This window comes from Aythya fuligula, chromosome 1, assembly GCF_009819795.1.
Source record: "Aythya fuligula isolate bAytFul2 chromosome 1, bAytFul2.pri, whole genome shotgun sequence".
NCBI classification, from domain to species: Eukaryota; Metazoa; Chordata; class Aves; order Anseriformes; family Anatidae; genus Aythya; species Aythya fuligula.
Window position 1 is genome coordinate 29258369 of NC_045559.1, and position 13363 is coordinate 29271731.

Genomic DNA, 13363 nt, shown 5'->3' on the forward strand with positions numbered 1-13363 from the left:
GATAGGTTATGGTCATGTACTTTAATATTCCAATAATGCAGATCTCACTAGAGGTCAGTAACCAGGTTTCACTCATCTTGAATTTATCTACATGTCTATATACCTGTCTAAATACAATTATTTTCTTAAAAATCCAACTTCTAAAACTATCATGTGAATAATTTAAGTATTTTTTTCATTTTATTTGCATGACCTTTGGCATCTTGGGTTCATTTTGTCTCTCAGTGTCTAGATTTTATAGTCACAGAATGTTTAGGCAACCTTCCTCCTTTTCTGATAATACTTCTCATTTTGTTGTTCTTGTAGCATAGTATTTATTCCCCAGTTATTTCTTTAGCTTGGAAGATTGGTTCAGGTTGTTTCAAACGGTGTACAACTGTAAGCTATATGGCAGGGCAACCAACTGACCTGTGAAAACAATTGGTTAGGGAGGTAAATATATATATATATATAAAAATTTTTGTTTGTTTGTTTCCTGCCTAGCATTTTATGGCAACACTGTTACTCACAGGTATTTTAAAAAGATCATTTGCTTAATGGTATCTATTGCTACCCCTCCAAATTTATTTAAGATTCTGTAAGCTGTGTTGTGATGAAGTAACATGATCCAAAGTAAACAAGACCAGTATTTTTTAACTCAGTATATGTTTCTAGTTGTCTTGTTTATAACCTCTACAAAAACAGTATGCAGTTGTTAATTGCATGCCATGCAGGCTTTCTCATCTTTAGCATAAGATGAATTGTTAGTCTTGTCTTCAATGTCTGTTCTCTCTCTCCTGTTTAACTATATCCTTAGAAATGTCTTCTTCACTTTTCATACTGATTGAGTTTGATTGAGTACTGATTAAGAGTTTCTTATCAAGAGTCTGTTTTTACCCTATTCAGTTCATTAACAGGAATTATTTTTCTCCTTTAATTTTGAAGGAGTGATTCTTTCCAAATTTTTCTCCTTGATTCTTCAGGAATTGTTTATTATGTGAACTTATTTTCTAGGCTATATAGGCACTTTCCCTAAATGTTTCCTCTGGCTTCATAATACAAAAGACTACTTGGTAACTCTTGATCATTGTGTCTTTTCTCTGACTGGGCAACACAAGATTGAGGAAGAAATCTTTTTATTAGTGAATTTTGGAAATGGAAATTTCCTTTTAGAATGGAAATCAACATTTGTTCTGCAATCTTTTATTTATTATTTTTTTTAAGCTACTATTTGCAGTTATTGTTTCACATCATTGTTGCTAGAATAGAAGTTTAAATGTACATATGTGTGTTAGCATTTTGGCTGTGTTAGCTGATGGAATTTTGGAATTGATATTCGTAAATGTTTTACCAAGTAGTAAATGCTTAATCTTTCCATGAATAGAACATGGTAATTTTCAGTCTGGTAGCTGACAGAAAGAGGTAAGGTAACTGAATTCAAACACTGAATTAATGTATTATGTTTTGGGTATTGCCTAGCCAGACTTTTCAAACACTGATCTTGCCTTCTCCTTTCTTTTGTTAGTAACGTTTCGGAATGATTTTTGCTGTCAAATGCCAAGTTAAAATTAATCCTTTTCTGAGCTACTGTTTTCTGGTGTGAATAATCAGTAAGTAGTGCTTTTAATGTGTTGGAGTCTTTAGAGAAAACTATTAAATAAGAAGGAAACACAGCTGTGTAACAATACTTTTCTCTGAAGAAATTAATTTTCTGAAGAGTTTAAATGTAGCTAGTTGTTAGTTCCTGCTTCTATTAAAGAGTGTAAACAACCCAGCTAATTATGAAGTAAATGAGTTGAATATAGAGACTTGAAACAATACGAAACTAAAATATAGGTAAGTCGTCTGAAACTTCTGCAAAAGTCTTAAGTTTGTGTGATAAATTCTGTAGTGGCTAGTCATGTAACAAAATTTCCTGAAGAACAGATAATTTGTTCTGAATTGTTTTAATTGTTCTGAATTTGTTCTAAAATGATGTATACTCAATACTTGCTGTCATTTTTTTAAAACATGGTCAAGAGGAATGCCATATGTTCCCAAGTAACTACAGTGAGTTACTCACTGTGCACCAAAAAATTCAGCAAGGTCACCTACAAAACTCAGAGCAGTCATTTAGAACCACAAGTGTTTTATACAGAATGTGTGTGTAAGTATTAATGCATTAAAGTATTAAAGCATTAATGATAGGAAAATATAAACCTGCACAAAAAGTTCATAAATTCATATTTTAAGTTTGATTTCTGCTGTCTTGTCATTTGCAAACATCACAAGATGGGGGAATTGGCATGAAGCTGAGATAGATTGAATGTGGTTTTCATGAAGTAATTCTCTCTTTTTTAAACTCTCTTTATCAGAATTAGAGGAGTTTCCTAGAATTTAGAAGGCCCTCGTACTTTGCTTTTCCTTTGGGCATCTTGCACCAACCACCTACCTGCTTACCTTAGAGGAATGTAGGAAAGCTGTATACAGAAAATGAAAGTCTGAAATGTAAAGGCCTACCAGCAGAGTGCTTTGTTCTTAGTTTACTGTATTTACTTCATCATGCTGTAATATATAACATTGAAGATTAGACTTTATAACTTAAATAGTTTAAAATAGTTTATTTTTTTTATAGCAGTAAGTGGAAGTTTGGTGATTTATACCAAATAAAGACCTATCTCTGTGTTAGTATGATATAAAATGGTAATGTCAGAATAAAACTTCTGATTAACTTAAAATGGGATACAAATGAACTGAAGTTAATAAAAAAAAAAAAAAAAAAAAAAAACAGAAGAAAAAATAGGCCTTTGCCTTGTGTGGAAAACAAACAAACAAAACCAAAAAACAACCTCCCTGTAAATGAAGAGATTATTTAAAAGTTTACTATACCACCATTAGGAAGTTTTTCCAATAATTTTGTTTGTTTGTTTTACAGGGGCTGCTTGGCTGGGAAAAATCTGTTTAGGGTGTTTTTGTTTTTTTACACGTCTGTAAAGTAATGTAAATTAAGTACATACTAAAATATTGCAGCTGAAAAGATGATTTATAAATTCATATGTTTATGGAGTAATATACCTGCAGAAGGAACAGCTATCCATTTTTACTTATTACTACGCAATCCCACTGCTTGCCTGAGAGTTTCATTGGGGAAAAGTTTCATTTTAATGTGAAGAATGTATTTGGTCATGGAGAAATAATGAACCTTTTCAGAGATTTGTGAGGCTAGTATCGTGGAGAGTTTCTATGTAGATATTAAAGATGTTATCTTTATATGGATGGGAGGTGGCTCACAGCAGTGCCAGTTCTGAGCAAGGCCATGTGTTATACACATGCATAAAATAATATGAAATAGATATAATGAAATAAAGGTCTGCAGGCTGTCTTACATTGCTAATGGAACACAGGTACTTCACGCACACACACAGAAGGTATGTATATAATAAAAGGGTTAAAAATGGTTTGTGTATAATAGAAGGATAAAACAACCATTCATTAATCAGTATACATACTTAAATCTGTTTTAAGTGAGTTTTGATGGCTTCACCACCACCATGCTTTTAGCCTTTGACATTCTTACTGTAAATAGAATAATTTCAAAATGTTTCTACTTGCCTGTTAGAAACGTAAATTTTCAATTTAAATTCAAAGTGTCCATAGAATACTGAAGAATTGCAATGCGGTTGATGTATATGTTCATGAATAAATGGATGTTGGTATTACCTTGAACACATTAGTAAGTACGTCTTCTAAAAGTTTTAATCTAATTTTGCATGCGTTTCATTCTGCAGATTTTTTGGTAAGAGTGAGAACTCTTGGAAGGAATATCACTGTTCTGATTATTGTAGTTGTATTCCTGCTCTGTTTAGGGGTGCTTATCCAGTTAGATAAGCACCCCTAAAGAAATCTCAAATGTTTTAGTGGATGAACTACTTAAACTCCTGTGATCTTGTAACCTATTTTAGAGAAACTGTTGACCTTGTTCTTATGGACATTTTCCTAGTATTTCTTCAAGTGGCATTTTTAAGTGAAGGCATAAATAAACAAATAAATAATACTACTCAGTTTAATTATGATTAATTACTAGAGATGCATCTTTATGGTTGTTAGGTTACCAAAGTGTTTTTGTTTTTTCCTACTGAAAACAAAAGCTTAGTTTCTTCTTTAAGAGATAGAGAAAGGAAAGTGTAAAGTTGTAAAATGTATTCTTCAAGGTCATGGGAGAGGAGAATTACAAAGGTACTTTAACAAAATGTAGTTGTATTTTTCTTTTTGAGCGACAGGTGAAATCATATGCATCTGAGCAGTTGGAAATAGAATAATCCATTTCTTCTTAAAATGTTAGGTATATTTTCATTTGATATCTGTATAAAGTATGGAATTATTCAAATAATTAGTTACTCAGCAGGTTAGTATGAAAATTCTATATACCAATGCATTTGGTCTATCAAGAAAAAAAAATTGGTGAAATATTTAAATAAAGCAAGTATAATCTGTATTTATTCAGTACGGCAGGAAGTGTGAAATTTTCATATCAGAGCTCCCCATTAGAGTTGTATTCATGTGCTGTTTTATAACACTCTGTGGAGCTGTTTTTGCATGAAGAAGTGAGATTCTTGTTTCTAAGCTCTAATAATTGTAAGTTCTAAATGTAACTTGATTCTAGAGGTAGGTGTGCAAGGTATATCCACAAAGTTCTTGTTACCATGTACATTATGTGCACAGTGATGGCTGTGGTGTTGGGTACCTGTTTTTCATAAACAAATCCCCTCTGGAAGTTCTCTCCATGGTGCTAAAATCTGACATACCCTTTCAGCATCTTTATCCGATACATTTCAATGTGCCTGTGTGTGCTGCTTCATCAAGTATTTTTTTTTCTTTTTCTTTTTTTTTTTTCTTCAGTGAAGCATATACAATCTATGAATATACTATTGTTTGATAGTTTATAATTAACATCAAGTTGTTCTTTCTGCCTTTGACAACTTTGAAAACAACCTTTATGTGATTTTAAAATCCTGGGATTTAATTAGAAAAAGGACGTCTTTAACATGAAAGTATGTTATTCATTAGCAGTAGGTAAAAGGAAATGATTTTTCCATGTTATAGATGTTTAAAGACCAATAATACTTTGAAAGTATGTAAAAACGTATAAATACGTGGAAAAAGTAACATTGATGCACAAGAAGTAGCTCGTCTGCTTCTACCTCCAAAAATCTTGTCTGTGAGTCCACACAAATGTTTACTTCAGCCAAGTCTATAAAAAAATGTAAGTTATTATATAGTTTAAAAAGTATAGTTTACTAATGACTTACAAGAAATATTCATCACTCCTATTCTCACTGTGTAATGCAAACTACCTATTCATCCAATAATATTTAATTCCCTAAGTACAATTTACAATAATTTTTTTTTTCTCCCTATTTGTATATATAACTATCAACTGAAATAACATAAAAAATTCTGCTACCAATTTCTTTGTTTGTAGTCACCATATTTTTTCATCAGCTATCTTAACAGTCAGATATTTTTTCTGTACTGGATTTAGGAATAGTCACTTTTTTTATCCTAACAGAATTGGTTTTAGCTTGTAATCAACATTCTGATCAACAGTTTTTTGTGCACATTTGCTGCTTATGGACCCAGTCCTACTCCCGTGAGAACTTTAACCTCAATATGAGTAGAGTCAGGTATTCATTGTTCTCTTTTCGTCTCGTTTCATTTCATTTCTACTAATAATGTTTCTGTCAGTCATTTATTGCTTGTTACACTGTGAAAGCTGGGGAGGTTTATAAACTAGTCAGTTGTTGTTATTGCTGAACAGAAGTGTGCAGGTCCAGAAAGAAATCCTTAATATCATCTAAACTGTTCAAACTAGCCAAGTTCACTCTATCACCAGCCTAAAGTTTAGACATTACTAATAACTGAATTCCCCCTTTGACTGAAGACAAAATATTGAATTTACATTTTCAGAGTATAAAAATTGCATTTAGTTTTCAGGTTTCTGGGGGGGTATCAAAGCAATTCAAAATGTGCTTTAAACAGTAGCCTGTTGCTCTGTCAGTCTTATGCCTCCTTTCTGCACTTCTCTCTTCCTCCTCCCACAGTAATCAACATGTAAAATACAACATTGCTACTTACCAGTATGGGTAAGTAATTTGTGGAAGTGTTTATTGTGTAGTTCATTGCAGTTGTACAGCCTAAGGACAGCAAAAATAACCTATGTGCTCAGATTGGCATTTAAACGTGAGAATATGTAAGGAAATATTTTATAAGACTTTATAATGAATTTGTTTATTGTTAGACAAGAGCTCCCAGAATATGTTTTGGAAACAAACAAGACAAAAACTGTTTTGATTTTAATCAAAAATGTATTTTCATCATAAAAAAATTTTACATACTCACTGTGTCTACTCTACAGAATTTGTCCATTTCATTACACCATGTGTCAATCCTAGTATATCTGTTCACTGCAAAAACTCGTGGCTAGTGTGTGTAATACAGCACAGGAGGAGGTATTGCTCAGTTCCACTACTTTTATGTAATAATAATTAAAAAAAAAAATACAGAAAATGTGGCTACTTTCACTGTATTCCAGACTTAAGTCTCATGAAAGTTCTAGAAAATGAAGTTAATCGTATTTGGTTGGTAGAATACCCTTAGAAGCCATATTTAAAATTCTTCTCTTATGCTGAGGCATATTTCCATTTGTCAGCAGCAGCAAAGTCCAGGCATCTAATTTCTAAATGAAATACTTTTTCTTGTTCCCTTTTTATTCAGCACAAATGCAGTCATGTGCTTTTTATTTCAGAGATTGATTGATATTTATGACATATTGGTTGGTACACCTATTACAGTTGCTTTTACTTCCATTGCTGTGCTTTTTTCTTTGCCCATGTCCCAAAGACTGATTAAAGGAGGATAAATCTCGTTGAGTGAAAAGGATTGCTTCTTCAGGTAATTCTTTAGATAGCTGTGTCTGATGTCATAGTTCGTCTCTCGTGAGATGCAGCTGTAGAGATATACCACAGAGATGATTCCCAGAAGAGTACCAAGGCAGACAAGGAATCCTATTACGTTGTTCTTTTCATAGCCTTTCACTGCCAAGTCCAGTCCTTTTGTGGTTACATTGACACATTGTTTCTTATTTTGTGGATAAATAGTGGGAATATCTATACAAATTTTGTATTCAGTTGATGGATTTAGATGTGTTAGGTTGTATACCTGTATATCAGACGGTACTCGAGCGCTCTGTGCAGCCTGAGAGTTTTCTGCTTTCAGAAAAGCAGTCCATCTAACACTGGACTTCAGAATTTTAGAATTTGCTTTCCATGAAACCAAAACAGAATTAGATTTTATATCTTTTATTTTAATGTTCAAAGGTCCATTGCTGTCCTGAGGAAAAGAGCCATCCACTTTAATCATGACTGACTTTAGGTCTGCCCCAACTAAATTTGTTGCTATGCACGTGTATAAGCCACTTTCTTTTTGTGTTACATCACTTATGTCTAATGTTCCTTCAGAATGAATGTAGTACTTATTAGAAATAGTATTAGGCAAAAGTTTGTGTCCTGATGGCGTTATCCAGTAGATTTCAGGTTCCGGTTCTGCTGTTGCTCTGCAGTGTAAGGAAATATGGCTACCAGTTTTCAAATCCAGAGTAGATGGAAAGCTTTCAGGAGCTATCAGAGGGAGACAGATTTCCATCATTTCTCGGAAGTGTATCTGTCTCACGTTCTGGCCTTGGAATTCGGGAGGGTCTACACAAAACAGAGACTCCGGCTCCATGAAGCGAATATTTGTTTTATTCATGTTAATCCAGCGGATGACACAATCACATCTAATGGGATTGCTGTGTATACTGACTTCCTTCAGGTTGGGCAATGATTCAATTGTGCTGCGGTACAGGGCACTCAGCGCGTTGCTATTGAGCATGAGAGATTCCAGCTTGGGAAGTCTGTAGAATGCATTTGGATGAACGTATGATAATCTGGGGTTGTTGGTAGCTTCTATTTTTCTTAAATCTGGCAAATTGTCAACAGCAAGGCTATCTATGGAAATCAGTTCAGGCATGTTATTAATTCCTAACTCTTTTAGGTGCAGCATATTGCTAAAATCTCCTCTTCGTATTCTGTTAATGGGATTCTTATTTAGGTCCAGAAATTTAAGATTTGTAACCTTTTGAAGAGCAATGTGGGGCACTCTAGCAAATCTATTGTCATAAAAGGAAATGCTTTCTAAATTGTCAAGGCCAGCCAAGGCATTATCTGGTATTTCAGTGAGATTTATTCCAGCTAAAACTAGGCTGCGCAGATTGGTAAGGGCCTTGAAGTTCATATCTTCGATTCTGATTATTGGATTTTCTCCAATCATGAGAATCTCCAGATTAGGAATAGCTTCAAACCACTTACTGTTGATCATTTGCAGACCGTTTGAATTGAGATGAAGTCTGAGAAGATTATTGAGGCCTATGAAAGCTCCAGGTGCAATCACAGAAAGCAGGTTATGATTAATATAAAGCTCTTGCAAATTGTGGAGTCCAGAGAGACATTCTTCAGGGAGTTCAGTAAGTTTGTTTTCTTCAAGGTACACAGAAAGCAACTGTGGTATCTTTGTAAGATTAATACTGGCCACTGAGGATAAATTGTTCTGAGATAAATCTAGACCAGTCAAATTCACTGGAAAGTCTACTGAGTGTTCAATTTTTGCAATATTGTTAGTCTGTAGAAGTAAAACCTGTGTGTCGGCAGGCAGTCTGGCTGGAAAATTAAAAAGGCCTAAATCATTACAGTCCACTGTTGGAGCCTCCATATACACAGACTTGGGAGTGAACCAAGGTCTGATCTCACATATACATGACTCTGGGCAGTCTGCTTTTTTTTCTACAGCTTGTACTACTGCAGTGATAACTAGGCCAAGTAGAAAATTAATTTTGAGTTGCATGTCCTTCATCTTAGCTCAAATGTTCAGAAAAGTAACAGACCCCGTAAGTATTCCACGGTTATGGTTTTGCAATTCAGTATGACCCGGTCAATTGATAAAACACACACTTGCATTTGTCAAATGCTGATTGCGAAGGACTTTCTTCCTGAGGATAAGTGATAAATTTGCAACCAACTTGTCCAGTAGTAAGAGACATTTTGTGGAAATGAAGGTCACTCTGTCCTTGATGACATAAAATTGATAAGCTTTGTGAAGATGAAGCATGTATAGATGGTCATAGGAGATTAAGCAATTCATTTATTTAGTAGTATTAACTTCAAATCCCATGATTGATTAGTGTTTGCAGGAATGACAGGATGACCTAAAATATAAGAAGAGGAAATAATTAGTATAAGAAACTATAAAGTTATAAATTAATTTAGCCATCTCTTGCTATCTAGTGTTAATTATTGCAAGTAAGAAAAGAAAATGACTGTGGTGCCTAGAGTATTGTAGTGGTATCCGGATAGCATAAATGAAGTTAATATAGTAATATATCTTCAGACTTTGTAGCTTGTCATACATCCAGTGGAGCATTGCTCTGAAGAAAGATGAAGATTCATAAAGTATAAAGCAAAATATATCAGTGAGATTTTTCTACATATTTTATGCCCCTTAACAATATATTTTATTTTTTTTTACAGTTATCAGTAGAAGCAGACTGAGTTCTGTTGGCTTTGAAAATGTAAACACTGAGCAAAATCCTACAGAGCATGAATATTTAACTTCTGAACATAAAATTTATAAATATAAAGAACTTAATTTACGTGTAATCAGAGGAAAATTGAATGGTTGGATTAATACACATTCCTAATGATGACATTCTTAGGCAAGCCTTTGAGATACTTTGAGATACTTTGAGATACTATCAATTTACAAAATTGATAATCCACTAAATTTATCATTTTTTAATTCTTTTTGTAGCTGATGTTTAGGAAGAAAACTTTTTATTCTCTCTTTCTTTAAAGCAATTAGAAAGGAATATATACCTTATATTAAATAGCTTGTCATTTTGGCAAATTTAGTCTAATTACTGGCTTGCTTATTTTGGCTTCAATAGCTTCAATTGCAGGGAAGAATAAAAAACAGAAAATTGTCTTTAGAGTGATAAGAATATACGAAAAACAGCCAACGCTAGCAGTTGCTTTTTCATCTGTAGCTCTGCAAGAATCTGAAATTTGCTATTAAGTTGCAGACTGTCTTCATATCCCAAATGATAACAAAGACTGGAGTTGTAGCATTCTGAAATGTCAAATGTGTCCTCTCTTCAGATTTTTGGTATCTACTTACTTTTCCTAGGGAAAAATATCCTACTACTAGTGTACATTGTATTCCAAGTGATATAATTCAAAAGCTTCTGCGTTTCTATATATTAAGTAGTATATATTAGCTGCTGTGTTTACTTCAGAATATGGACTATACACTAACTGTTACCAGACTTTGTCTCAGAAGGCTGCTGTATGATACACATTTATGCCCTTTTCCCCTTTGGCTTTTGTATTGAAATTCACAGTGACATTGTTTACAAACTGTAAGATGAGATCAATGCTTCATTGACATTGATAAATAACTTCTGAGATGTTGTTGGTATCGATAGACAGAATTACAAAAGTCAAGTGTCAAGGATTTGGATTTTAGATTTCCTTTGCAGGCTCAGGAGGATTGGACATGTTGATCAAATAGGCATTTCGTATCAGCTCAGAAGAAAGGTGTTGGACAATGTTGAGTATTGAAGAACATTTGGCAAATGTTTGTGGCTTCTGTGTTATGTACATTTTAAGACATTTAATATTTTATTTTAACACGTAAGTATATCAAAAAAGTGAACAGACAATGTGTGAGGTAAACATACAGAAACATTCTGCTGTTTTGAGGATTAATAATATGTTTTTTGTGGAAATGGCCCAGTTTATACTGAAATGCAAAGCTATGTCGATAGAAATAGTAAAAATATAATCTGTTCCTTTATTCTGGGAAATGATATGAACTTGGGGCTTGCAGAAAAATAGAGATTTGCATTGGACAGCAAATGCTTATAACTTGCTCTTAATTTAGTCATCAGAAGGCAAGGTGATGTGCCTATATGGAATACTGTCCCATTTACTAAAGGTCTCTCAGTAGAAATCATTCAATGCCAAATGCACAGATGTAATTTACTATATAGGCAGAGGAGAGGATTTGGAGGAGATGGGAGAGCACTTTTTGAATCCTGTTCCTGATGCACTTAGGCACATGTTCCATTGACTTCTGGAATTTTAATTGGAATGTATATTACAAATACATTTGTATGGCAAATACAAAATGCAAGCTTCTAGTAATTGAAATGTCATTGGAACTCTTACCTGAGTAATATAGATATTGAGGTTCAATAAATTACTCCTGCAGATATCTAAGCTCAGCATTTAAATTCTATTATGATGCTTAGGACTACTGCTCGGTAGAGGTACTGGGAAAGTATTTTGGGGGAGCATGACTAAATAGTTGGCCTGCTTTTGTGCTGCACCCTGGACATTTGCTGTTGGTCACTGTGAATGATAGTATGTAGACAGAGATGGACTTTTCATGTGTAAAGTACTAGGTACCTGAGATGCTGTACACAGAAAAGTATGTAAATTACTACATTTTTGTGTACATAAAACCAACATCAGTTGTACTTCAGCTTCTATGTGACACTTGAGCCTGAAACAAGGGCATTAGTGGACATTTTCACATCATATATTAATTAGACTGGGCTTTCTCCAAAAGGAGTCAAAAAGATATGAGAGATCCAGGTTGAAATTCTTCTTTATGATTTAGTTTGATGTCTTTTCTGTTTCTGGTGAATGCTTCAGCTAATAAGAGACCAGCTCAAGCTCATGTAGTGTTCTAGCATTAATCTTCCTTATTTCTCCAGTTGAAATGCTTCTGCCTTGTATAAAATATTCACTGGGGTTGAGTGCCTTGAATAACAGATTGTAGAATAATTTTCACTCTCTCCAAGCCTACAAAGTCATCATTCCAAAATACATTGTTTCACTTCAGAAAGATTTTTGGTTAAATAGTGTTATATTTGTGTATTCTTTTATATGAATATGATTTGCTATTGACTTCATTCAAGGTATGGAATAAAAGAATATTTCTAGAGTAGTGTTGGCATCCATCGTGCCTTGTGGGACACTATACAAAAAAAAAAAAAAAAAAAAAAGCATTGAGAGGCACAGGAAAAAATGTGTAGGATGGTTTGGGTGGCAAAACATTTGTTTTGGTCTTTTTGTTTCTAATAGTATTATTGTGTCAATCTTCAATATACGATGTTGACAAAAATGTTAAGAAAGTATGGATTACTGATGTTAAGTTTTCTGGTCCCATTTGAAGAGATCAAAACCCAAAATGAAGTTAGGCAGTATGACTTTGCTTATGTCAACTTGTTGTATTGATTGTGTGAGTCTGTGTTCCTGTGTGTATGTAATTAATTTCTAACCTTGAGATATGTACAAACCATTTTGAACTGAGAAGTGAGCTGCAGTTTACTGTAATAAAATAAACCTCATGTAAACTGCTATCTTGCACTCGAGACTATAAATTGTAATTGAAGTTCAATTTCCTTGAAGAATGTAGCCTCACAGAGATAAATGTTTATATTGGAAATAAGCATTTAACTTTGTGATACTTTGAACTTTGGGAACATGTTGATTCCCTTTCTTCATTAATATACTGATAACAGTAAATAAAGATTAAATTGAAAAACTCGTACTAACTGTGACTTTCAGAATTTTTATTAATGCCTTCCAGTGCTTTAAAGCTAAGTGCTTTGTACCATCTGGAGCTGTATGTGAAAATTTTGCATTTCAAATATCCAATTTTAAAGGTACCAGTAAGGAGGACAAAGAGAACCTGAAGGTCATTTGTCCTGTTCCTTGGAATAGTATTTAAGGTATCTGAGATTTACATATGGAGGCTTTCTGTGCAAAAGTAGATTTTTTTTTTCTAAACAAACAAATAAAATAATTGAAATACTGCAGTTATGTAACCATAATCTGTTACATAAAAACTCTATTTTTATTACAGCTCTTTTTAGTGGGTTTTGATGGTGATTTGATGTATTTGATGTGATGCAATTGATTCTTAAAACTTGTGCTGACTATGATGCAGAACAGACAAACCTGTAGAGATGAGGCTCAGCAGCAAACTACCACCCGCTAGCTGAGCTGTGGGATTAGTGTTTTCACACAAGCAGCAGCAGGAGCTATGCATGGTAGTTTTAGGGTCTTTGATGTAAAAGTCTTTACTTGAGTGCACTGAAAAATTGTTATTAGCAGTCTGATTGTACATGTATTTCCTCATTTGGATAAAATGTTGTGGTTTGCTTCATAATGTCTGAAGTTGAAAAGCCTAAATAGCTTCTGCATCTAAAATATTACTATTGCTTATTAGCAATAATAATTATTCA

At 33.6% G+C, this 13363-nt stretch overlaps 2 protein-coding genes across 4 annotated transcripts in view; one reads left to right on the plus strand and one right to left on the minus strand.

Moving 5' to 3' along the window:
* The window catches only part of IMMP2L (inner mitochondrial membrane peptidase subunit 2), a 454134-nt gene that overhangs the window by 185295 nt on the left and 255476 nt on the right, over positions 1-13363 (plus strand). The gene's annotated exons all lie outside the window — the stretch shown is intronic.
* LRRN3 (leucine rich repeat neuronal 3) overlaps positions 6299-13363 on the minus strand; it is a 33194-nt gene continuing 26129 nt past the window's right edge. The window contains exon 2 of the mRNA XM_032192336.1: positions 6299-9256. Within this exon, the coding sequence (XP_032048227.1) occupies positions 6778-8904 (2127 nt within the window). The 5' untranslated portion in view covers positions 8905-9256 and the 3' untranslated portion in view covers positions 6299-6777. The remainder of the gene's footprint in view (positions 9257-13363) is intronic.